The sequence below is a fragment of the Vulpes lagopus genome, chromosome 9 (assembly GCF_018345385.1).
Source record: "Vulpes lagopus strain Blue_001 chromosome 9, ASM1834538v1, whole genome shotgun sequence".
In the NCBI taxonomy this organism is placed as follows: Eukaryota; Metazoa; Chordata; class Mammalia; order Carnivora; family Canidae; genus Vulpes; species Vulpes lagopus.
In genome coordinates, this window is record NC_054832.1 from 41,634,438 (window position 1) to 41,662,355 (window position 27,918).

General features: G+C 37.4%; 1 protein-coding gene across 1 annotated transcript in view; it reads right to left on the reverse strand.

Annotated features, from left to right (window-relative positions):
- TMEM67 (transmembrane protein 67) overlaps positions 1-22,495 on the reverse strand; it is a 57,300-nt gene extending 34,805 nt beyond the window's left edge. The window contains exons 1-10 of the mRNA XM_041769488.1: positions 22,292-22,495; positions 20,450-20,538; positions 18,039-18,132; positions 10,810-10,909; positions 8,848-8,917; positions 8,674-8,748; positions 2,926-2,988; positions 1,391-1,545; positions 1,187-1,295; positions 355-441 (exon numbers count right to left, since the gene is read on the reverse strand). Coding sequence (XP_041625422.1) covers positions 355-441; positions 1,187-1,295; positions 1,391-1,545; positions 2,926-2,988; positions 8,674-8,748; positions 8,848-8,917; positions 10,810-10,909; positions 18,039-18,132; positions 20,450-20,538; positions 22,292-22,469 — 1,020 coding nt within the window. The 5' untranslated portion in view covers positions 22,470-22,495. The remainder of the gene's footprint in view (positions 1-354; positions 442-1,186; positions 1,296-1,390; positions 1,546-2,925; positions 2,989-8,673; positions 8,749-8,847; positions 8,918-10,809; positions 10,910-18,038; positions 18,133-20,449; positions 20,539-22,291) is intronic.
- Between the last annotated feature and the right edge of the window lie 5,423 nt (positions 22,496-27,918).

Sequence of the window (27,918 nt, forward strand, 5' to 3'; positions counted from 1 at the left end):
GTGATTCATCAGTCTCATATATAACACTCAGTGCTCATTACATCACATGCGCTCCTTAACGTCCATCCCCCAGTTACCCCATCCTCCCACTCCCCACCAGCAACCCTCAGTTTGTTTCTTGGGAATAAGAATCTCTTATGGTTTGTCTCCCTCTCTGATTTCATCTTGTTTTACTTTTCCCCCCTCTTCCCCAATGATCCTCTACTTTGAAGAAATTCTTATTTAAAGCACAAGAAAAGAATCAACTGGAGCATGCAAGTGATGCTCTAATCTAGTACATACCTAGTTTTCCTCATCTTTGCCTGAGGCAAAAGTAAGGCACATTAGTAATTCTTTAGCTAGAAGTATGCTCACCTGTAAAACACCTCCTTCTAAAGTTTGCCACTTAAGAAAATTTCCTCTTACATCATAGGAAGCAGCAACGAACTTCAGTTTTGTATTCTAATTAAATGAAAATAAGAATAAAATAATGTCACATATGCAAGAAGCAACGCAGTATTTTATAAAGAAATATTCATTGTTGACTAATCCTTTCTTTTCCCAGATATCAAATATTAAATACAACTATCTTTACTTTGAAGCAAAATTAATCTAAGTATCTTTATGATTAAACTACACCTAAAAATAAATGAACTATATTTTTGCATTAAAACTATTATTCCAGAATTGATGGCAACGCTAGTGACAGATAACCTTCTCTGAAACCTGTTATGTGTGTATGTGCATGCGCAAGTGCATGCACATGTATAGAAGAGTGAGGGAGTGACTGCGGGGGAGAATAGTCCATCTTTCTAGAAGCTCAAAAAGCTGAAAGTAAAAATTTGGACCTGTGAAATGCTCAGGAAATGGCACAGAGTCCCAATTAATCTTTAGAAGCACTTCTTAAACATGCAGAGATACAGAAGGCCTGAGTATATCTGGCATTTGGTGATGTAAACTACCTTCAGTCCCAGGAGCGCTACTTGCCGCCACAACCACATAATCCAGAGGTATCCATATACTGGTAAGACTGCAAAATGCTATACTGTTTAATTCCTATAAGCACCTGATTTTTAGGTTTAATTTAATAATCACATTTTTAAAAAACAACCTAAAGAATCAAGAATTATGACTAATAACATTCTTATGACCTTTTAAAATGAGAAATCAAAATACAGTTGTTCTTTAATAATCTAGTGACTTATACCTGGTTTTCCCCTTTAAAACTGAAATTTGTAGGAAGAGGTGTGGTACTAAGTACTTGAGGTGCTAATCCCAGCTGGTCTCCATAAAACAGCCATGGAAGATTCTGTCTCCTGTAAACAATTAGAGTTGTTTTAGTAATGGGGCACCAAAAGGAACTGCACTGAATCTGGTTAAAATGACAATTCAACAATCAGGGTATCTTTACCAAAATGAAACAGAGTGAACAGTGCGCAGTCCAGCAGTATTTTCAAAGATAAACTGAAATAGTCGGCATGCATCAAAAGTGGTAGAGTCGTAAGAATTCATGTTCATCACACACATGTTTCCAAGAGCTTGGCAGGATGTTAGGTTGGCATACACCTACGAGGGAACCATGGCAAAGAGATGTAACACGGACTTTAATACTCTAGCAAAAAAAAAAAAAAAAAATACTCTAGCAAAAACTCATATAAAAATTATGCTTGGTTTTAATTGTACCTAGTCTACAAATTCTTTTTGGCAATATTATTTTGCTCTTTAATACCTTTCCTCTAATTTAAGTAGAAAAGAACTTTCTACATGAATAATGTGGGCATTTTAATTGTAAGTTATAGGTGAAACTATAAAGATAAGCAACTGAATAAAGAACTAAAAAAAAAAAACCTAAAAACATAGCATGACATTTAAAAAAAACTACGAAGTAAAATAACTCTATTTAAAAGAATACTAATTGTTGAGTTTGCCCCTTAAACTTCTCAGTTTTCCCTATCAGGAAGAGGCAATGCCATTTTTACAAATTACTCAAGTTAAACATTACAATGATCTTCTTTCTTTCCCTTCCCAAACCCAACTCCTCAGTAGATCCTGTTGGCTCAATCTTCACAGTATATCCAGAAACTGAACTTCTCTCATTTCCACGCTACCACTCTTGTCCATGGGTCCACCACCTCTCACTCAGATTACTGTAATACTCTCCTGCCTGGTCTCCCTGCTTCTGCAAAATCTCTTCTCCATGCTCGTGATCCTTTCAAAACCTGAAGTTCAATCGTATTTTCCTTTGCACAAAATCCTTCTATCCTCATTGCAGCGCTTGCTTTGGCAGCACATATATCCCCCTTGCAGTAAACTCCACGTTCTCACCATGGCCACCCCCTGCATCCCCAAATTCATCTCTCCACTTTTCATCACTCACTCGGCTTTGGCCACTCTAGCCTCCTTCCTGTTTATTAAGCATAAACATACCAGAGAACTCCTGCTTTGGAACCTATGCATTTGCTTGTGGCTCTCACTTCCTCAGAGCTTTGTTCAGGCTAGGTATCACCCACAGAGATACCTATCCTGACCACCCTATATAAAATAGTATCCCTGCCACTCTCTATGCTCTTTATCCTGGTTAATTTGTCTCCATAGCACTTAGAACTGCCTGCAATTACCTAGAATATAATTCCATGAGGGATTTTTTTCCTGTCTTTTTCTGAAATACATTACCTGATTTGAGAATAGGGCCCGGAACACAGCAGATTATTAATAAATATGTACTAAGTGACAGTATGAATCACCTTCCCCTAACAATTCCAGCTGAACAACCTTGAAGACATTCAATTTTGCATATTTTCTTTCCACTAGAAATGGCCTATTCTTATTATAGAATATGACCATGGAGATACATCTACTTAGAAGACTTTTATTATCTGAATAAAAAAAACGGTGGCACAATTCTTCAAAATGAAATAAAATTATTTTTAAAAAATTCAAACTCACCCAACAAGCAGCTGCTGATGACTGCAAATACTTTGCAAACCATTCTGAAGACAAAGACGTGCCCTGTTCACAAAAAAAGAAGTTTCAGTTTCTTAATTTTATATTTACTTTAAGACTTTTTTAAAAAATGTATTTATTTGAGAGAAAGAGAGAGCACAATCAGGGGGAAGGACAGTGGGAGAAGGAGAAGCAGACTCTCCGCTGAGCAGGGAACCCAATGCAGGGCTTGATCCCAGGACCCTGATCATGACCTGAGCTGAAGGTAGAAGCTTAACTGGCTGAGCCACCCATGCACCACAAGATAAGTTTTAGTTTTAAATGCAAATGAAGATTTCTTACCTATATTGCTAGGAAAACATTAATGTGCATATTTTCCAATGGGAAATATCCACTATTACTTTCTCAGTGTTACCAGAAACTAGTTTTAATGGGACTATAAGAATTAATTCTAACCAAATTCAGTTATCACAAATAAGGACTGCACTGCAAAATCATGTCACTTCGGCAAAAGATATAAGGAAACAAAGTGTGTCTATAATCCAAAAAAACTAAACGCCCATTTTAGTAATACGAGAAACAAAGAACAAAATGGCAAAATATAAAAGAAAACCTAGATACTGATTCAGTATTTCATTGTTAACATTGCTGATTTAGGATTATTATACTGCATTAAATTGGCAAGTAATAACAGAGAAATATTTATGAATGATTTTTAAGCAACAGGAAATCGGGGATATACAGAATAACCAATATTTAAAATTTCCAAAGTGGTGATTCTCAAACAACGATGAACATCAGAATCACCTGTGGGATTTCCTAAGAACAGAAAATGCCTGGCTGTATTCCAAATCAATCTCCAAGACGAGACCAAGTCATGCATGTGCTCTGAAAGCTGCAGATACAAATCTCTGGCTAAGAACCACTGGTTTAGAGCTTATCCGAACATCTTGCTAAAAAATGACACACTGAGAAACACCATTCAGAGTATATCTTCTGGACATGCATGTACAGAGGAGATAACGCCAAATTATATGGAACATGGTACCAAAGCTATCAAAAATAAAATTATGTCATTATTTTCATCTCTCAAGAAGCAAAAATTCTCCCTTTTTATGAAAAAACTCACATGTATGTATAAGACCGCAGATCACATTAAAAAATTAGTAAAACTGGAAAGCAGTTACAATGGTGCTTGGAAATTTGTATAAAATAAACCCATGGACTATTCTAGTGGCAATGTTAAAGATGTATGATCCTTTCACAAAGTAATATCTACACATTTTAACCCAGGAGTTTAGAAACACTTAGGAAACTTAGCTTAAGGAAATAATCTCTCCAAAAGGAAAAACATATCTATGTGCATAAAATGGTTGATAGCAATATTATTAATAACAGAAAACCTAAATATTCAAAGGTACTACTATTATATAAATTTCAGTACATTAATGAGAGTGTTCGGTAACTATTAAAAATTATATTGGTTGAGCCTGGAACATGGTATAGAGAAACCAACAAAGTACAAAAAGACTGATGGAGACATGTTCAAATAACACAGGAGATCTCTCAAAATTTAGGACAATTTGAGCTTTGAAACAATTATAACACACTGAATAAACAAAGATTTCATGAGTTCACAATAAAGTAAAAACACACAAAAAAGCACAGAGAGAAAGGAAAGCACTCTTTACAGAAGATTGCTAACTAATAAGTGTAGAGGGAATAAAAGAACTGTGAAATTATTGTGAAATGACCAATTTACAACTTGACTCAGGCACGGGCTGGCTTATCAATGGCCACTAAAATGGGTATTTACACAGTGCCAAATTAAAATTTCAGACTAACTTATTAATCACAGTACCTTTACAATGAAGAGAAGTGGAAGATACCATGGTGACCTGGCCACTGAATTTAGCTGCACCAGGAAATGGAGCACTTAACGTGTTGTACTCTTTGTTATAATGCAATGGCAGTATACAACACCTATATCATATTCTTGCAAAAAAGATGTTTCATTGAGTCTTAATCATGAGAAAACAATCAGAAATGTCTATATGCGGGATACTCTACAAGACAGCTGACCTTGACTCTGTATGCAATGGCATAAAACAACGGCAAAAACAATGACAAAAACCCATAAAAGCAAAACAGAATAGGGTCTAGATTAAAGAAAATTAAAAGATTAATTGCAGTGTGGGATCCTTAACCGGATCCTTGGATTCTCACCTCCCCACTATGCGCCTGCAAAAAAGGGAGAGGGCAGGCATAAAGGACATTCTTGGAACAAGAGGGGAAATTTGAATATGAACGGTGTGTCAGGTAATTCTAATAATTTTAAATTTCTTTGCTGTGATGCCAACAAAAGCCCCCTTGTTCTTAGAAGCTACATAATAAAATACCTAGGAGTGAACTGTCATACATTCATGACTTATTTTCAAGTTGCTCAGAAAAGTGTGTGTGTGTATATGTATGCATTTTATATACACATGGAAAGATAAAGCAAATGCAGCATCACGTTAATAACTGGTTAACCTTGGTGAAATATATATATAGTCATAGTTTTGTATTTTGAACTCTTCTGTGATTCTGAAATTTTCAAAATAAAAGTGAGAAAAACATACAATCAAGATGCTAGATCACTAATCACTATTACTATCTTCAGCGAAAGACAATGGAAAGACACTGACTCAACTATATAGAAATTCTTTATTACTGATTGGCAGGTACATTGCTACAGTAGAATTAAATGCCTCTCATAAAATTGTACAAAACTAATTATGTTTCAATTTTGTATTATCCAAAAAACATCTGATCTGTCATGTTCTAAGTATACTTTTCCAGTTAGGAAGAGTGTAAATTACCAAGTTAATACAAGTACTTTAGTCTAGCTGCCAATTACAGTAACAACATAAACTAATAAGTATGCATTCTGGTTTATCAATCCATCTAGTCTCTTGTGGATTTATTTTGAACTGGTCCCTTAGGCCCTGACCGACCTACAGGTGAACTGCTAAGGGTGCCAGGCTGAGGACTGGGCCAGGATAGTCACAGAATTTTGACTACATTTGTTTACATGTCTCATATAACTACACAGAACCTGTCTCAACACTAATTATAAAATGGTCGACTTAAAATCAAGGTTTCTAAATTTGTCCTTAGGAAAGCATCAGTTAATGTTCAAGATTCATATGTTTAAATGAAATGCATTCACTGAATCAGATGAACTTTAAGAATGGAATTGCCTTTCCCTGCCCACCTTTTCTTAACAGAGAAGTCTACAATAGATCTACTGCACAGGGGTGTGAAGAAGGGAGGACGTGGAGGTGGTGTGGAAAAGAGTAGCTTGGTTGAAAGACTGTTATACTAGGTAAACAAGTTAAGTGAGGATGAGACCAAGATTTCTCACTACTGGAGAAGGCACTTAAAATCTGTCAAAAGGAAATGTTAGAAGGAATGCTGAGGTATTGCTTTGGAGTTGAAAGTATCAGTATGAACTCATTTACTTCAATATATATACAAAATATAGAAATAGTTATAGATGTGTTTATGTATTTAACTGTGTGTGTATATATTTTTTGGCTCTGTCTCCTAAGAGGGCATTCTAAGTATGGTAACCTTGGTTTCTAAATACTGTACTCCAGAAAATCTTAGAAAAATAGCTGATGGGGTGCCAGAGTGGTTGAGCTGGTTGAGTGTCTACCTTCAGATCATAACCTGAGTGGGGAGTCTGCTTCTCCCTCAATCCTGCTTCTTCCCTCTACTCCTCCTTACTGTTTGTGCTGTCTCTCACACTCACTCTCTCTTTCAAATAAAATTAAATAAGTAAAATTAAAATAAATAAATAAAATAAAATAAAACTTAAAAAAAAATGTCTGATTCCAGGACTGGGGTAGGAAAAGTGTAAGATAAGCCTGGAAATCTTGCTGTGTCAGAAAGGTAAGAAATCCTCAAAGAATGATAGAGACATATAAAAAAGGTATAGGAGCTAACTTGAAAAAAAAAAAAGAAAAGAAAAGGAGCTAACTTGAAGGGGCTTCAATGGCTAAATCTAGGACAATTTGAGCACCAAAACAAAGAATGCATATATTGGATTATAACCAATTGAATAAAATAGGAACCCACTAATCAATACTGACATAAACAAATAAATATATATATGGGGAGAAGGGAAAATTCTTCCTTACAGTAGAAGGTTAATTAATAAATGTAGAAGGAATGATGGAAACATTTGGCAACCATCATAGTAGTGGTTGATAAAGGCAAGCATAACTGATGGAGAGTAAAGCTTACTGTTACTGAACTTATTGTTAATGTTTGGTGAAGATGAAGCATAATCTTGCAAATTGTCCTCACTAAATACTAACCAATTACAAAGGGAAAAATGGTACCCTTATAGCAGACACGGTGACTTTACAGCAGGTGATCCATGTTAACATCACCAGTGATAGGACGTACGGATGTTGCATGCCTTCTGTTCTGGTACAATGCACTGAGAAAAGCAGGACATCGTTTTTGTGGTTTCCTGCCAAGCATGTCCTGATTATGAGGAAAAACTGGGTTGGACCCAGGTCAAGAGTCACCCGATAGACTGTAAGTAAGACCTGCAACCTTCACAGCTGTGGAGTTCATGAAAGGCAGGAAAAGACTAAGGACTTATTCCAGATGAGACTGAAAGAGGCGGGAGCTCTAAATGACTGATCTGACACCAAAGAGGGAGAAGAGATCTGCTGGTCCTTTTGGCAAAATTTTTTTAAAAAGGAAAACACACGAAAAAAATGAAAATAAAGGCCTGCAAGTTTGACACTGGTATACAGAAGGTCACTATAACCTGGGGAGGAACACTCCAAATGATATGCATCTTATTGCTAAGGAACCAATTTTTGGGTGATCTCAGAGCTCCCTATTTATACCTCTTAGTATTTATTTTGTTGTTTTGCAAATATTTGGTACTTGCCTACTATCACACCCACAAGACAATACTGGAGAAGAATTCTTGCTTTATTCATCAAGAGCCTAGATTCTATGTTCATCACGGCTATCCTCCAACCCCTCCTAATCATTCTCACTGATCTAAGGACAATTTGAGCAATCAGATCCCAGCCAGTCCACCCCAAGCTCTACTTGCCTACTGAGTATTTTCAATGCTCATTAACTAATTCCTAGTCATCTAACTCCTATTCTCTTGGATTTGCGATCTCTTCGGTTCCAATTCAACCTCTTTCTTCTCATTTGACATAGAAGACACTGTCAGACCAGCATGTGTTGCAGAGGCTCTAACCCTAGGCCTCCGTGCTGTCATCTACAAAAGAAGGAATCTGGCCAGATATGAATTCTCCAGTGATTACCATGTGCAGGCACTGTGAGGTTAAGTATTATTACTATGTCCAATGTACAGACAATAAAACTAAAGTTTAGATATATTAAGTAAGTCCAAGGATATAAAACTAGTAACTGGAAAATCCAGGGTTCAAGACTACTCTCTGGTGCTCTTAACACATAATGCCACCTTCTTTCTAGGATCTGTAAAAGAACTTTCCAGCTTAAGCATTTGGTGGTTCACTGAAAAAGGATGAGCCAAGGTAGAGAATAACTGTACTTATAAATAATAATGCTAAGTGGTTAAAATTTCTTAGATTGATAATTTCTGTTTTAAAATGACTTACACAGAACTGTTTCTCATTTTAGTCCCAGATTGATGACCAAAGGCAGTAATGCAATAAAAATGCAACAAAAAAACTGAAACATACTCACAAGATCTCCATAACGAGCAGATGAAATTACACGTGAAGGAAAATTCCCTGTGCTGCTGAAACATAATCCCCCTGTCTTCATTAAAAAAAAAAAAAAAAAAAAAAAGACAGTTTATGGAAAGGTATAAGCAACTTAATTTTAAAATATATACTTCATTAATTTGATGAGACTTACTAAAATGTTCGGTGCTGAACATGCACAGGACCTGCTGGTATTGATGAATGTTGGTTCACATCGGACACATCTGTCAACATAACAAAAAAATTTTTGAATGTTAATGAATTATGCTAGACTTAATTCCATCAAACAGTTGTCTTCCTAAATGCTGAATTAGAATAGATTCATTTAGCTAAGTAATTACTTGCAATAAAGTAAACACACTAAAAATATTAACATTGATTGGTTTTCTACCACTCCTTGTATTACAAGGTATATATAAATAAAATTAACCAATAATAGGAGAGTATTCTTTTGAAACTATATGAAGTGTACAGAATAAGAAATATTGAATAGCAGATATGGTAAGCCACTCAATTACGAGCCCAACAAACTCATATAAATGAAATCCAATCTGTTCATATGCAGTTATATCAAATCTACTTTCCTTGGCTCTGTCACACAGTCTCCTTTGACTGTCACAAAGCAAAAAGAAGATATGTGTATCTATCCCTTTATTAAACTTATAATAAACACTTTTAAAGTCTATTCATTTTCCTTATTTATTTTAGGAAAATATAGCTTTCATTAATGTATGATATACAGGGAGGGAGAGCATCCGCCAGAGTAGTGGGGACACTGATGGGTTTGTAGTATTCATTACTCTTAAGATAGAGCAGGTGGGAGGGGATGGGACATGGCATAGTCTTAGTCCCATAGTCCTATTCCCATAGTCCTAGTGTGAGGACTAGGGACATAGTCCTAGGCATGAAGCAGAACTGGAAGGGAAGGCCTGGGGATCAGTCCAGTAGTCAGCCTAAGAGAAGTAGTGATCCAATACTAAACATCCTCAGAAACTACTCAAGGATTTTCTATTTTAAACTTGGGAACTGAAGAGAAAACTGTGCTTAGAGGGAAGTCATTATGTTGCCCTTTAAAAAAATTTGAAGAAGTTGAAATAGGGATATTATGCTTGAGTTAGAGACACAGGGGTGTGTGTGAGTGTGCACGTGGTGTGCATGCAAGCATGCAAGAAGGGGAGACAAGTAGTGATAGAGAATAGGGCTATAAATCAGGCTTCTTTTGGGTTACTATAATTATCATTTATTAATTTTTTATAGAACTTTATTACAAAGCACAGTTCCTAGCACATAGTAAGTATGCTGTGCTACTTAAATAAATGTTAATATTTATATACTATATATATTCTAGATCATACAAATTACGTAACAACAAACGAAAACAGCTACCTTTTACGGAGCCTTTAAAGTACTATGCTAAGAATTCACATGTTGATTTCTGAGCTGTGATAAAAGCCTATGAAGTGGGTGGAGAATCTCCATTTTAAAGACAAGACTGACTTACTAAGCTTGCCAAGGTCAAACAACTGATAAGAGAATGGGCCAATGCACTCTAATCAGTCTCATTCTCTGAGCTTCAGTTTCTTTATATGTTAATGTCTACTTCTATCCTTTAGGTTATTGTGAGGAGAAGTGATATCACAGGAAGTATTTAAAAACGCAGATTTGGGGATCCCTGGGTGGCGCAGCGGTTTGGCGCCTGCCTTTGGCCCAGGGCACGATCCTGGAGACCCGGGATCGAATCCCACATCGGGCTCCCGGTGCATGGAGCCTGCTTCTCTCTCTGCCTATGTCTCTGCCTCTCTCTCTCTCTCTCTGTGACTATCATAAATAAAAAAACAAAAACAAAAACAAAAACAAAAAAACCACAGATTTGAGGGGCACCTGGGTGGCTCAGTCAGTTAAGCACCTGCCTTCAGCTCACGTCATAATCTTGGAGTCCCTGGATCAAGCCCCGTATCAGGCTTCTGCTCAGTGGGGAGTCTGGTTCTCCCTCTGCCCCTCACCCTGCTGGTGTTCTCTCTCTCTTGCTCTAATAAATAAATAAAATCATAAAAGGGTACAGATTCCATACAAATGTAAGATGGTATTTAAAGTCAGCACCCAGCACACTGCTTACCTGTTTCCTAAAGCATTTGCTACTGTGAAAGAGTTTTCATTTTCATCACAGAGCTTACAAGTTGCTTGAGACAACAACGTTCCATTAACATCTCTTTCCACTAAACAATCAGAAACAAAATTAAGATGTAACTCAAAGTCAACATTAATCTTCTATATACTTTGTGAAGCCCACTTGTAATTATTATCCTAATAATTTTCAAAATATCCGATTTGCAGAAGAGGCATGTTAAACATCACCATAAAAAAGTATTGAAAAGTGAAGACTTCCTCATTCCCACATAAAAAAAATACAAAAACTGACTTTCTAGGATCCCTTGGTGGCTCAGCAGTTTAGACCCTGCCTTCGGCCCAGGGTGTGATCCTGGAGTCCTGGGATCGAGTCCCACATTGGGCTCCCTGCATGGAGTCTCCCTCTCTCTCTCTCTCTCATGAATAAATAAATAAAATCCTAAAAAAATAAAATAAAGAATAAAAAAATAAAGGAAGACTTAAAAAAAAGCAACTAATTTTCCAAATCATAAGCATTTTCTTCAAGTTTTTGTTTTTGTGGTTTTTTTTTTACTTCTTACCTGTATGTTCCTGTTACAACAAGTATATAGAAACAAGTAATTTCATAGACAGCTGACATATTTCTACAACTTAGATGGTTTTTGGTAGCTCCTATTAAAATTTTAAATTCACATACTTTTCAACACTACAATTTCATTTTTAGATACCTAACTTACAGAAATATTGGTACATGTGTATACGGATATTTACTGAAGCATTCCTTGTTAGAAAACAACCTAAAAATTTACAATAGCAAAATGATGGAATATTCAACCTATGAAATACTATGAAATACTATGGAGTAGATTAAGAAGAATGAGGTAATCCAACAGATCATACTGGTAACTGGAGAAAGTATGCTGTAGAAAAATATTTTTGGTATGAAACATTTATATAAAAATACCAGCTATATTTCCTGTGGGTATAGTGTATATTTTAAAAACAAGAAAAAAAAGGTTCTAGAACATATCTAGAACACACATGCAAACATGTATGTGCACGCACATCAAAATGATAACAATTACTCTGAGGCTACGGGAATTAACAGAGAACCAGCATTGGGAAAATTGGTCAAAGACCATTAGTCCCAATCATAATGTTATCAATAATGTTTTATCCATAATGTTTTAAGTTTTTACAAGATGTTAAAAATGATTTTAGGGATCCCTGGGTGGCGCAGCGGTTTGGCGCTTGTCTTTGGCCCAGGGCGCGATCCTGGAGACCCGGGATCGAATCCCACATCAGGCTCCCGGTGCATGGAGCCTGCTTCTCCCTCTGCCTATGTCTCTGCCTCTCTCTCTCTCTCTCTCTGTGACTATCATAAATAAATAAAAATTAAAAAAAAAAAAATAAAATAAAATAAAATAAATAAAAATGATTTTAACTGAAGTAAAGGTGAATGACTTGTTTCTCCTACAGTCATCCCTGTCTCAGTAAATGGCAATTCCATTGGACCATTTACTCAGGCCCCAAGCCTTAAGAGTATCGTTTCTTTTTACACTGCACATTAAAAACAATGAAATTAAAATTAAAAAATAAATCTGCAAATCTTGTTTGCTCTTTCTTCAAAATATATGCAGAAACTGAGTTATTCTCTCTACCTCCACAACTCTACCCCAGGCCAAGGGCCATCATCTATCACCTGGACTTTAACGACAGCTTCCTAATTGGAGCCCTGGCTCTATGCTTTAGGCAGAAACCATGTGTGATAATTTTAATCCCCTGAAAACCTTCCAGTGGCCTTGCATCTCACTTGGGGTAATTTCTAAGGTCACTATCATAGCCTACAAGGCCTTCTGTGGTCTGCACACAATCACCTCAACTTTCCAGACCCATCTGCTTGTTTTCCTCCTTCTTTGCTTCAGCCATATCGGTGTATCTGCTGCTCCTTGAACATGCTCAATATGCTCTCACCTCAGGATCTTTGTACTTGCTCTTCCCTCTGCCTAGCATGAGTACCCTAGTCATCTCTATAGCTCTGTCCCTCACTTCCTTCAAATCTTCCCTCAGATATTACCTTTCAAAAGAGGTCTTCCACAATCATCCATGTAAGATAACACTTGTTCTCTCTCCCTTGTCCTACTTCATTTGTCTTCATAGCACTTAGCATCACCTGGCATATACTGTTCATTTCTGAGATTCATTATTGTCTTCCTCTTGCCACTAGAACCTAAGTTTGATTCACTGCTCAAAGGCAGTACTCAATAAACATATTTTAATTGGAAAAAATTTAAATCGAAAGGTTTCACATAAAAATTGTATATTTTTGGCATCTTTTAAAAATTTTTTCCTATTTAAAAAAATAGGAAAATCTGATTTCATGGGACCCACATTCTTACATGATGACAACAATCTGCTGGCACTGACTAGCTAATGCCTCTTAGCTTAACTGCCCTTCTGTTTAGTGAAGTTTTAAAAATTTATTTTAAAAAGTATTTTAATTTTTTGTCAACAAATATTTATGAATAAGTAAGCATGACAACATATATTTTCAAGAATGTATAAAGACATACATACATAAAGCATTCTTGAAGAACACAAAAGAAACTTAATAGTGCTTACATTAGAGAACTAGGAATGAAAATAAGGGCAGAAGGGAAAGGGCTTAGTTTTCATATTTTTCTATACTATATATTTCTAGCCATATAAACACATTAATTTTAAAAAGTAAAATTTTAAAGTTGAAAAATACATGCCTTTTTAAGCAATAAACCTATGTGTGCTTTTAGAGTACTCTCTCCAAAGTACACTGCAAATAAACACTCCAAAATATTTATAATATTTTTAAAAACTTGGAAAGGATAGAGAATAATTACCTTAGGGTAGCTTCTGGGAAATGAAACAGATGAGAAGTGTAGACTTTCATTTCTCATTTTATAGCCTCATGATTTGATATTTTTAATGATATATACTTACTGCATTTATTTTTAAAAAACTATTTACCTGATTATCTGAGCATTTTCTTCTTATGCCAGAAATGGCAAGAGTTGAAAGAGCTTATGCCAGAAGATGTATCTTCTTTCTGTCCACTCTCCCCTACTAGCCCTTCTTGCAAATCCACAGAACAAATTAACAGCAAAAGTTCAAGATGGCTCTAAGGAGCTCACACCATGGAGAATTTTGAGTATGTAATAGCAGCCTCTAAAATAGTGAAACACTGGGGCGTCTGGGTGGCTCAGTGGGTTAAGCATCTGCCTTCAGTTCAGGCAATGATCCTGGAGTTCCAAGACAGAGCCCCATAGCAGGCTCCCCTGCTCAGCAGGGAGTCTGCTTCTCCCTCTGCCCCCTCCTCCAGCTCGTGCTCTGTCGATCTCACCCTTGCTCACTCTGTCTCTCAAATAAATAAATAAAATCTTTTTAAAAAAATAAAATAGTGAAATACTGTTTTCACAGCGGTCACCCAACCTTAAGGGGTCACTCAGTGTCAGAGCCCTTGCCTGACCCCCCTGGCATCTAGCCTCCATTCTTAGCAATTCATTAAAACTGCAACCTCTGACTGTCACGAGTCATTTCAGAACTCGGTCCATCCCAACTTGGTCACAGCATTTGAATCTATGAACCTCATAATCTTCATCTCCACTTAGAAATCCCAAAGATATTTTTGACTTTCTTTTTCCTCATCCCCATATTCCTTCACTCATCTCGTCTATTATCATCCTTTCGATGTTTCTGGCGTCTACTTCTGTGGGTATAACGTGTTCTAACTCTGGTTCAGGTCCTTGTCGCTGCCTGTCTACAGTACTGCAGCAGCCTCTTCACACTCTCCCTACTTCCGGCCTCCACTCCTTAACCATCAACTTCATGAGGGCAGGGACTGCGTTCCTCTTCACGGTCTTTTTTTCACTGTCTTACCCTCCATGCTCCTGGACAATGGCCAGGCCACAATAGGAGCTCAACAAAAGGCCTATGCCCATAGAACATGCTAGCATTCAAGACTCCCATAATCTCGACCAACGAACCTTTAAACTCACTACACTGTTATTCCCATAATCCCTTTATATTCCACCTAGATGTTTATACTTATAATAATACTCCTGTTCACTCTTCCTTCTGCCTAGAATGTTCTCTTTCTTGCTTCCTTTTGAAATCCCATTAATCATTCAAGGCCCCACTATTATACTGCCATGCTAACTTTCCCAAATAACCCTGGCTGAACTGAGTTCTTCCTTCCATTTACTGTCTAGAATGCTCATTTCATGATTTAATATATGTGTTCTGTTAAAATATTTTGTTGCTATCTTATTCTGCAAATTACTTTTCCATTTGCATATCCTGCCTTCTAACTAGATTTTAAATAAATTGATGGCAGGGATTTTTCTTTAAAAAAATCAATTTTTGAATAAATAATATATACGTAGAATAAGAAAATAAAAGGCACAGAAAAATTTAAAGTGAGAATTCAGTCTCTTTCCCACCCTTTTCCCCCAGATAGCCAGTTCTCCACACTAGAGGCAATACTGCTCTTAGCTCCTTGTGAATTCTTCCAGAAAAAGGCTGCGTAAGCACCTATGAATTTATTATTTTTAGAAAGCATAAATGGTAGCTCACCAGAAAAAGAAAACAGTACAGATAAATAGGAGGTATTCAAGTATTTGTGGGTGAATAAGTGAGCTTTTCTATAGCTTGTTTTTTTAATGTATTTGTTTCTATAGTAATACTTACAGAACTGCATTATTTTTCTGTACAATAATATTTTTCTGTATCCCACACCACTGCATGGATGTCTGACAGTTTGACTAATATCTTACTGGACTTTGACATTCTTTACAATATTTGTCTTGGGACTAATGTTGCAATAAGAAGCCATGCATATACTTCTTCAGACATGTGTTTCCCTACACTAGAACGGAAATTCCTATATGAGGGCTACTTGGGTGATGATCTGCATTTGATAAATAACTGTAAAGTTGCTCTCTACAGAGATTGCACCAATTTATAATTCCCCAGCAATATACAACATATTCATACATATATACAATATATTCCCTTTCATGCAACCTTAAGTTGGGTGCAAACATTATCAAAGTTCCAAAATGTTGATAATAAAATCTGGTAGGTTAAAAATAACATTTTAATTAGTATTATTCCTACTCTAAGGTTCAGCTTGTTTCTCACATTTAGCATTTTTTTCTTTCTGAAGTTTATTCATAATTTTGGACCATTTTCTTAAATTCAGCTTTTCCTCTTGCTCTTATTTATTCATAACAGTTTTATATAGGGATGCCTGGGTGGCTCAGTGGTTGAGCATCTGCCTTCAGCTCAGAGTGTGATCCTGTGGTCCTGGGATTGAGTGCCACATTGGGCTCCTTTCTGCCTCTGTCTCTGCCTGTCTTTCTTTCTGTGTCTCTCATGAATAAATAAATTAAATATTTTTTAAAAAAGAAGTTTTATATATATTGCAGAACTTAGACCTCTGTTGATTGTATGCACTATAAATTTTTCTCTAGTTTGTAGGTGTTTTCCTAGTATTGTTTGTAATTTCTTTATGTGATATTAGAATTCGTATTTAGTAAAATTAACCAATGTTTCCTTGTATAAATTCTAGGTTTCTCCTCATACGTAGGCCTATTCCACATTAAGAAAAAAAGAATTTTTGGGATCCCTGGGTGGCGCAGCGGTTTGGTGCCTGCCTTTGGCCCAGGGCGCGATCCTGGAGACCCGGGATCGAATCCCACGTCGGGCTCCCGGTGCATGGAGTCTGCTTCTCCCTCTGCCTATGTCTCTGCCTCTCTCTCTCTCTCTCTGTGTGACTATCATAATAAAAAAAAAAGAAAGAAAAAAAGAAAAAGAAAAAAAGAAAAAAAGATTTTTTCCTATTTTTTACTGACCCTTTATAGATTCATATTTAATAATTAAATAATTGACCGGAAATTCATTTGTTTTTAAGAAATAGGTTAGAAACCCAACTTAGCATTTTCCCCAGTATCATTACTAATCAGTTTTTTCTCCACTGACATGAAATACGACATTTATCACATATCACATTCCAATTGAGATTGGATCTATTTGATTCTCTACTTTAAGTTCCATCCATCAACATGTGTAATCCATATGCCGGCCATACATGTTATTAAGTGGCTATAAAATGTGCGTATCTGATGGGATTGTTTCCTCTCCTTTTTCATAATTGTCTTGGTTTTTCACACTTTTCCAGATAAATTGTGGAATTAGTTGTGTAGTCTCTAAAACAGACAAACCATATCCTAGTAGAATTTATTAGAGTTCTGTTAAATGGACAGACTGGCATTGGGGAGCAGACATCTTTATAGTAATTTCATTTACCCTCCTAGAACATGGTATGTATTTCACTTTTTTTTTTTTTAAAGATTTTATTTACTTATTCATGAAAGACACAGATAGACCGAGAGAGAGAGAGAGGCAGAGACACAGGCAGAGGGAGAAGCAGGCTCCATACAAGGAGCCCGACGTGGGACTCGATCCCAGGACTCCAGGATGACACCCTGGGCTGAAGGCGGTGCTAAACTGCTGAGCCACCCGGGCTGCCCTGTATTTCACTTATTAAAGCCAACTTTTGTATCGTACAGGAGCATTCTAAGGTTTCTTCAATTGATTTATTTTATACATTTCTTCTAAAGTTTATTTTAGGCACTTTTTTTTGTTGCTACTCTAGATGAGATCTTTTCTTCATATATTCTGAAGAATTGTTTAGATAGAAGAAGGCTACTAATTTTTGGAAAATAATTTTGTATCAAAAACCTTAATTGTTTATAATAATTTTCAGTAATTCCCTTGGGTTTCTAAACATATAATCAAGTCATTAAAAATTAATTTTTAAATGATTTTTACCTCTTTTTTAATTACTCTACGTCCTATTTCTTTCACTTATCTAAGTGCACAGTTTACATCTTTATCTGGATCCTGACATTAATAGAAATGCTTATCATTTCTCCCTATTTGGCATCATGTAGGCTTTTGAGTTGAAACATATATACTTTATCACATTATTTTAAGGAAGTATCCATCTAATCATATAAAGACTTTTTTTTAACCAAGTAGGGCTTTTTATTCTCTTCCCAATGCCTGCTGTTGTCTTAAATATCATTAAATTTTGGAAAACAACAAAATACTCTTCACCAAGCAATTTCAATTAATGTCCTTATCAAAAACAGTCTAAGTGAAGATTCATTACTACTTTTTCATAAAGAATCTACTTCTTACCTAAAACATGGCCAGTGGGACAGTGGCATTTTCCTTCTGCAGTTAAACCACCAGGGCAAGAAATGCAATTCCAGCCATCTTCAGTAATACCTTTCTGAAATGAAATGAAATGAAATGAAATGAAATGAAATGAAATAGAATAAAATCTACCATTTTTTAATTTTCTCCTTAATTGGTGATGTAAATTCAAAAAGTATTACATCACACACACAGCATCACCACAATAGTATATAATTAATAGTCAATACTCAAATAAATCATGCACATAGGAGCCATATAAAAATTTCCTGGATAGCCAAACTATGCTTACATTCCAAAATGAAGTTATACAATATCACTATGTACTAACTACTGTTAACTCTGGGCAACAGTTGCTGCTTCTTTATGATTTTCAGTTCAAATGAGTCCTTACTTTCAAAGTAACACTTTCATTCAGCTTTCCAATTTAAAAGATAAAACAAAATTCAACAGGATCTAATCAACAGATTAGCCAATTAATAGTTTAGTTTTACCTATTATAACATATTCTAATTTTTATAACCCAAATACATCCATTAACTTTTAAAAATTAAGCTATGATTTCAAATGGTGAATTTTATGGTATATGACTATGTAAATAAAGTGGTTAAATTATAAAGATATTTCTTTCTATTAATTGTACTAACAAAGGTTTTTGATAAAATATGACATCATTCAAATTGGGATTATAGGGACTCCTCAGTGGCTCAGGATAAATAAATAAATAAAATAATAAATAAATTTTATAAATATAAAAATAAAATTATAATAAATAAATAAAAATGTATTCATGAGAGACACAGAGATTGAGAGAGAGGCAGAGACACAGGCAGAGGCAGAAGCAAGCTCCATGTAGGGAGCCCACCGTGGGACTCGATCCTGGGTCTCCAGGATCACACCCTGAGCTGAAGGTAGACACTCAACCACTGAGCCACCCAGGCTGCCCAAATAAAAGCTTTAAAAAAAAAAATTGGGGGGCAGCCCCGGTGGCACAGCGGTTTGGCATCGCCTGCAGCCTGGGGTGTGATCCTGGAGACCCGGGATCGAGTCCCACATCAGGCTCCCTGCATGGAGCCTGCTTCTCCTTCTGCCTCTCTCTCTGTCTCTATGAATGGATAAATAAAATCTTTTAAAAAAATAAAAAAAATAAAAAAATAAAAAATTTATTTAAAAAAATTGGGATTATACAGTAACCAAAATGAATAAAGAACAAATGGCAGTAACAAAACAATACCACAAGTTATTTTTATTTTTAGTTGAAAAGACTGCATATATTAAGAAATGGTCCTATATTTGGTACTACATTATATAAAACTATTTAAAAATTAGGATTATTTTGTAATTTCACTGAAAAATAAATTTGCTTTGCAGCCATTTCATACTAGCAGCTTTTTATCACTGATAATTCAGGGATGGTCACTATTTCTAAAAATATAAAATAAGTATTAAAGTGATAAACTTACAAGTTGAATCAAATTGCCATAAATTAGTATAATTGGTAAATTATACTATTGATACTAATTAATTTAATGGTAATTATTAAATTCCTAGATTCAAATTTTTTTATCCAGATAATGAGAAGAAACATTACTATAAAAGAACTGGCCCGCAAAGACTTGTAATTATTGAAAATGATTGGAAAATATATTTCTGTTAATTAAGAATCATTATATATAGTACTAATTTACTAATTTTCGAAAAGTTATATGACTAACAGAGCAGCAACAGATACTATTTAACCTATTTAATGATACAATTGGCAACTCATGAACTGATCACACCTTAGGTATCATTATGAACATATATTGTTATAAAACTATTGACACAGTAGTTCCAAGACACATAACTCAATCTGTACTAGTCTAAAAATACACATATCCCAACTTGCTCTTTGTATCATTTATCCATTTTTTTAAGACAGAGTTACTCTATGAGAAAATATAAAGAACATAAAGACACACATTTTCACAGGTTTGTGGTTTTTTAAATTTCAGATTTTAAAAACTCAGGCAATACATTTGTTTTTTCCAAGCTTGTATAAAATTTCACTGATCTCCTAAAATTTATTCTAGTTAAAACAAAGTTAATTTAGTAATTTTAGAATTTGAGAACATATTAGAGTACAGCATTAAAACATAGTTTAAAAAATAAAGATATTCAAGTGGCGCCTGGGTGGCTCAGTCGGTTAAGCCACTGGCTCTTGATTTCAGCTCAGGTCAAGACCTCAGGGTCCTGGGACTGGGCCCAGTGCTCAGCAGGGAGTCTGCTCAAGGATTCTCTCTCCCTCTGCACATTCCCCAACTCTCTAAAATAAACAAATACAAATTTTAAAATAAAGACATTCAATCTACTACATTTTACAATAAAATTATTTCAAAATAAATACTTGATACCATGTTTTCTGGGCACTTTTTACAAATAATATCAGGTCCTCCATTATTAGAGATCATCTGAAATCCCGGCAGACACACACATGAAGTTCCTAAAAAGAAAAGAGCCAATTTTGACCTTGGTAAATAAAAATAAAACTACAAGTTGGGGAAATTTTCAGTATTCTCAAGATCCTGGAAACCAGGGCAGCTGTTAGGAGCACATCTGGAAACGTACTATGTGGACTCTAATCTTAACTCTGCTACTTAGTTGTGTGACCTTGAGCAAGTTACTGAACTCTGTGCCTAGGTTTCCATTTCACCAAAATGGGGATGATAATAGTACTTACCTCGTAGGGTTGGTATGAGTAGTAAATGAGTTATTACATGGAAAGGTCTTAGACTATGTATGGCACACAGTACGTATTGTGCTTGCTACTTAAGTGCAAGCATCACTGAACTACTGGAGTATTGGACTTTAATTTTAATAATCAGACTATTCGTTAACTGTTATGGGAAACTGTACAGTTCTATTTCATCTGACCACATACATATATTCAATGATTTCCAAGTTACTTTGCCAAAACAAAACTTTATTAACTAAGTTATCTTGATTCAAATAAATTATTGTTTCCTCTGGATAGACGGTAGACTAAGATGATCACTGTTCAACCTGCTGGATGGGTGAGGACCACGGTCCTAAGCAGACATCAGGTGGAAACAGCACCCACCGGAATCTATGCAGCAGATGCATCCGATATCTGGGTTCCTAAGTATGAAGCCAACACCATACACTTTAGGAGCCTGTGCAACGCTTTCTCGTTCGTATTTCCTCACCTGGGGAGCCTGACATCGTGACTTACAGGAGGATATATAAGATTTGGAGATGGCAGGGGGTTGACGCTGTGGGTGACCAAATCGAGACTGAAGACATCCTAGACCTCAGAATACGGTCTATTCTACTCTATGCCAATTCTGTTCCTTAGTAATATGGGAAGTCTTGTTCTGTGCAGCTTCTCCCCCTCTCTAGGGGGAGAACTAGGACCAAATGACACACGTTTCAAGAAAAAGAAATAAGCTTACTCTCAAGAGACTTCAAGGACGATCAGTAATAGTCAGTAACAAAAGGGACGAGTCCTAAGGAAATCTACGTTAAGGACACACGATGTAGGGGAAATTACACTGAGGGCAAAGAGACTCCGGTCCTCCCGAGCTGCGGTGTGGGCGACAGACAGGGTTATTACAACACCGGCTGGGCTTCAATTTCCTCGGCTGTAAAATGAGAAGACTGGACCTCATCCTGGTCAGGGTCCTTCTAGCTCTAGGTTTGTGGCATTTGAAATGCAAGATCAAAGCGCTAGCAAAGGGCCGCCTGGGTGTTGAGCATCTGCCTCGGGCTCAGGTCATGACCCCGTGGTCCCGGGTTCTTGTCTCACGTCGGGCTCCCTGCGTGGAGTCTGCTTCTCCCTCGGCCTGGGTCTCTGCCTCTCTCTCTGTGTCTCTCATGAATAAAGGAGTAAAATCTTTAAAAAATAAAATAAAAGCGCTAACAAAATTTGTTGTTGTTATTATTATTGTATATGTTTTACTTGGCATCCCGTTTGCAGACACGTAACCTCCCGCGCTCCTCCCTCCCCCGCCCCCCGCCGTCCCTCTCCCTGCAAGGCGCCTGCCGACAGACCCGTCCGCCGGGAAGCAGGGGATCCGCGCCCGAGGCCCGGCTCACCCGCCCCCGCCCCCCCCGCACAAGCTGCGGTGCTCCGAGGACACCCCTCCCTCCCGCGCTGGCAGTTCCCTTTCCCCCAGACGTTTCTCCCCGAGGCCGGGGCTTCAGGGCTCCGCCTGGGCCCCGCCGGGCCGGCTCACCTCGGGCATCCCGCCGCTGGTTGGCCCCGCACGGGACACAGGACAGCGCGGAGATGTCGAAGCGCTGGCTGTGGCCGCACGACTCCGGCTGCACGAAGGGAAAGGAGAAGGTCTGGGCGTGCGGGGCCCGAGGGAGGACCGCCAGGAGGCACAGACTCAGGACCGAGCAAGCCGTCATGGCCGCCCCGACCCCTCCGCCGCCCGTTGCCATGGTGCGGACGCCGGCGTCTGCGCACGCCCCGGCGCCCCATCGGCCCCCGCGGCGAGTCTGCAGAGCTGATTGGACAGTTCCGCCGGGCTTCCGGAAGTGCCTGCGGCCGCTGCCCCGTTGCCAGGGGAACCGCGCCGCCGCGGGAAGCAGGCTGGACCCGGAGGCGGTGCGGACCCGGCTGGCGGGCGCCGGGCGGGCGATGGGAGGCGTGTTGCCCACCCTGGGCCGCCACCTGTTCCCGGGACGCGACACCGGTTCCGGGGGTCGGTGAACGGGACCCCGCGGCAGTCTCTAATGGTATCACGCAGATTGAGAAGAAGTATTTTTTTCGTGGAGCTGCTGAATGACGTTTACACCAGAATTTATTCAGACCGGGCGATTTTCGCGTTAAAGGAGACATTGCAGCAGTGCATGTGTCCTGAGAAGTGTGTCAGTTAAAAAAATAAAAATAGGGATCCCTGGGTGGCGCAGTGGTTTGGCGCTTGCCTTTGGCCCAGGGCGTGATCCTGGAGACCTGGGATCGAATCCCACATCAGGCTCCCGGTGCATGGAGCCTGCTTCTCCCTCTGCCTATGTCTCTGCCTCTCTCTCTCTCTCTGTGACTATCATAAATAAATAAAAAATTTAAAAAAAAATAAATAAAATAAAAATAAAGTTAAATAAAAAACAAATAAATTTTAAAAATAAAAATTAAGTTTAAAAAAACTTTAAAAAATTTTTTTAAAAATTAAAAATTTTTAAAATGTTTAAAATTTTTAAAATAATTTTTAAAAGGTAGAAAAACAAAAAAATAGAAATAAAAAGGTAGAAAAACAAAACAAAAAACACCCCCGTTGATTTGAAATGGGCAATGCTGGAAGATTGCCTTGAGCATTTCAAAAAGGTCTTTTCCTGGCAGACGTTTCATTGTGTTTCCAGTTTCCTCGTTTTGGATAAAGGAAATCCTGTATATAAAATGAGATCATCTTTACCCCGTTCGTGAATAAAGAAGAAACCTAATTTTTAACCAAACGTACGCACATGTGAATGTTGCCTTTCAAAAGCAAGCAACCCGGGAGGCCCGTAAAATGTTCACCAAAACATTTTAGAATTAGCTTTAGAAGCAGTTTACAGATCATAGAAAATTGCATTTTTTTATTATATCTAAATCTCCCTTCCGTTTTTGTTGGACTGTGTTTGTTTTATTTTGTTCTCACATCCCCCTGCTCTCCCAGTACAATCATCCAGCATAATTTTTAGCCATCTTATTCATCAGTCGCAGCTTGGAACAACTTTTGGCTTTCTCAAAAAACTTTTTTATTTTGTAATAAAAATGAGGATCTGACACTATTAAAGAAAATATACATACACACAATTCTTAATGCTTGTGGAAAATGCATCTAAGTTAAGTTAGATGACTTTAACCATTAACTACCATCAGGCCTAGTATCAAGACAGTTACATTTTAGGAAGAGGTGGAACGAAAATTTGTCTCCATCTGGTCAACTCCACAACTTATCATTTCAATTTATGAAGTGGCTTTTTTTGTGGAATAGACAGAGAAAAATTTTGGCACTTTCTACATGTAGGGACAAACCTATTGCCTTTAGTTAAGAAGGTGATACTGCCACTGTATACCACACACAGACAAGGTGATACTGCCACTGTATACCACAGACAGTGGAACTATGGTGGTCTAAGACCTTTGGGCTCTGCACCTGGGAAGACGGTTCCAATAAAGCTAAATAAAGAGCTTAGTTGTAGTGGAAGGATTTAAAATAGAAACAGGTTTGCCCTAACTATAGATACTGTAGGCTCATTTGTATAAACTGCTTACAAGGATAGCAGAAAGAATGTGAGCATAAACTGTTACGCATAAATTGGGACTGTATCATCAGGGATATTGGTGCTGCGGGTAAATGGATCAGGTGGTGAAAGCCAGTTCACAGTGGCTTAAAAACAAACACGAGTAGTCTGGAGATAGGTGGCCGCTGGTCCTCATTCAACGATGTCAGATAGTCTGCTCTGTAGTCTTCTCAGCCTTTCTCTCTTAGTTGTAGTGTGCTTGCCTAATTCCGATTTAAGACAGGAGGAAGAAAATGAGCTGAGCCAGAGATATATCCCGTCTCCTAAAAAAAAAAAAATCAAAGCAAACACTTTGTGTCATGTATAATGCTAAACTTCTTACATGCATTATTTTAATCTTTTTAATAAACCCTATGAGTAGACAGTGCATTTATCAGGCTTAAAGACCTACTGAGTATCACCCAGCTAACGTGAAGGAATTATCCACAGATAAAAGCTTCTTACTGGGGAGGCCCAGGTGGCTCAGTGGTTGAGCATCTGCCTCTAGCTCAGGGCATGATCCCTGGGTATTGGGATCGAGTCCCCCGTCGGGCTCCCCACCAGGAGCCTGCTTCTCCCTCTGCCTGCGTCTCTGCCTCTCTCTCTGTGTCTATCATGAATAAATAAATAAAATCTTAAAAAAAAAAAACAGCTTGTTACCAAATACAGAAAAAAATTAAAGGTAGAAATTAAAGTTATAGGAATTATCTAATATGTTTGTGGGGGCTGGGACCATGGATAACAATGTAAATACTTGATATTAATTGCTTGTTTTCAGTGTGTCAGGTACTGCAATATCTCATTTAACAAAATTGGGGCTATTATCACTTCTACTTTACAGATGAGAAAATCAGGAGTTAGAAAGCAATATTTAACTTCCTAGGGTCATAATCAGAGCACGATTCTAACTCTGGTAATTTGACTTGACTTAATTTTCTTTACTGCTGCTTTTGAATCCCTGGCTGTGCTTTCCTAGCCATGAATAAAGAAAAGGGAAAGGTAAGTCAGCCCATTAGGGGGATTAATGAATTAAAATATTACAAAGAATGTGATGAACAAATGCAAAATGCAGAAATGGAGATTATGGTCAGAAAGAGGAATTAGGTCAAGATCTTACAGGCAGGGCTATTTTGTGTGGGAAGCCCTGTTCTCTTACCCAATCTTCAGATTCTTGGTGTTACTCTAGTTCCTACTAGAACTGCTGCATCAAATTCCATATGTTCTAAACTGAACTTGGCTTCCATGATGGAACACTCTCCCAGTTTTCTCCAGGATATTCCTAGAACAAAGTTTCTGCTTATTCCTGCTCTTTGCTCTTTGTTGGCTCAACTTCCTTTACCTATTATATGGAGGATCCCTGAGGCTCATGTCTCTTCTCTTACTTTGGTTTCTCTGTGGATGATGTCAACCGTGTCCTTGACATCAGTGACCACTTTTTGCAGATCACTCACATATTTATATTTATCCAGGCCAAGTATCTTTTCTAAGCTCTGAAGAGTATTTCCACTGCTTGCTTGAAAACTCCATTGAAGCATTTGGATGGAATAAAGCAACTTTAATTCAAGGTTTCAAAACAACCCATGAACTCCATCACTTCTCTACCTCCCACCTTTTCTTCTTCCAGTGTCTTATATCTCAGTTAATGGCAACATTAACCCACCTGTAATATAGACCAAAAATCTGAGAGTCGCTTTTGATGCTTTCCTTTCCTTCATCTTCCCATTTCAGTCTAGACTTCTTGATTTTTTTAATCTTCTAATATCTCTTTATTTAATTGCCCACATATCTCTTGAATACTTTTACTTTACTTTTTTTAATAAAGATTTTATTATTTATTTATTCATGAAAGACACAGAGAGAGGCAGAGACATAGGCAGAGGGAGAAGCAGGCTCCATGCAGAAAGCCCAATGTGGGACTCGATCCCTGGACTCCAGGATCACGCCCTGAGCCAAAGGCAGATTCTCAACCGCTGAGCCACCCAAGCATCCCCACTTTTCTTAACTTCTACATCACTGTCACCCTAAAATGCTACCTACTCCCATGTGAATTATTGCAATAACCTATTTTAAACCTTAATTTGGGCAGCTCGGGTGGCTCAGCGGTTTAGTGCCACCTTCAGCCCAGGTTGTGATCCTGGAGACCTGGGATCGAGTCCCACTTCGGGGTCCCTGCATGGAGCCTGCTTCTCCCTCTGCCTGTGTCTCTGCCTCTCTCTTTCATGCTCTGGGTCTCTCATGAATAAATAAATAAAATCCTAAAAAAATAAATAAGCCTTAAATTTTTAGGCATTATCAATTATTTTATTTTTTTTATTGAGGTATAACTGAGATATATTAGTTTCAGGTGTACAACATGATTCAGTATTTGTATATATTGAGAAATGATCATAACAGTAAGTGTAGTTAACATCCATCACCATATAGTCACAAATTTTTTTCTTGTAATGAGAACTTTTAAGATCTACTCTTAGCAACTTTCAAATATGCAATACATCTTATTAACTATAGTCCACAGGCTGTATACTACATCCCATGACTTATTTATTCTACAGCTGTAAGTTTATACTTCTTGACCCTCTTCACCCATTTCACTCACCCATTTCACCCCCTCCCACCTACCCCCGAAAACCACCAATCTGTTCTCTGTATCTGTTTGGGGAATTTTTGTCATTTTTTTTTAAAGGTTCCAAGAGTGAGATCATAAGGTATTTGTCTTTTTCTGTCAGACTTATTTCACTTAGCGTAATGTCTCAAGGTCCATCCATGTTGTTGCAAGTGGCAAGATTGCATTCTTTATTACTGAATACTATTCCTGTAAGTGTTTATAATCACATTTTCTTTATCAATTCATCCATCAATGGGCCCTTATGCTGTTTCCATATCTTGGTTATTGTAAATAATGTTACAATGAGTGTAGGGTGCATGTATCTTTTTGAGTTACTGTTTTCATTTTCTTCAGATAAATAGAAATTCCAGTAGAATTCCTGGATCATATCATAGTCCTCTTGAATTTTTAAAGGGACCTCCATAGAGGTTTCCATAATGGCTGCACCAATTTAAATTCTCACCAACAACAGCAAAGGTTTCCTTTTCTCCATATTCTTCTCAAAACTTGTTTTCTTTTTGATAATAACCAGTCTAACAGGTGTGAGGTAATATCTCACCGTGGTTTTTGATTTGCATTTCACTGATGATGAGTGATGTTGAGTACCTTTCCATGTACCTGTTGACCATTTGTATGTTTTCTTTGGAAACTTCTGCCCATTATTTAATCAAATTGTTTCTTTGCTATTGAGTTGTATTCGCTGTTTATATATTTTGGATATTAACCCTTTATCAGATACATGATTTGCATGTGTTTTCTCCCATTCAGTAGTTTGTCTTTTCATTTTGTTGATGGTTTGCTTTGCTGTGCGGAGGCTTTTTACTTATTTTTTTTTAATTTTTTTTGAGGCTTTTTAGTTTGATGTAGCCCCACTTATTTTTGCTTCAGTTGCCTCAGGCATCTATGTTTGTTTGTTTACTTAAGATTGTGCTCATTCGAGAAAGGGAGAGTGGGCACACAGGAGTGGGAGGGGGGGTGGGAGAGGGA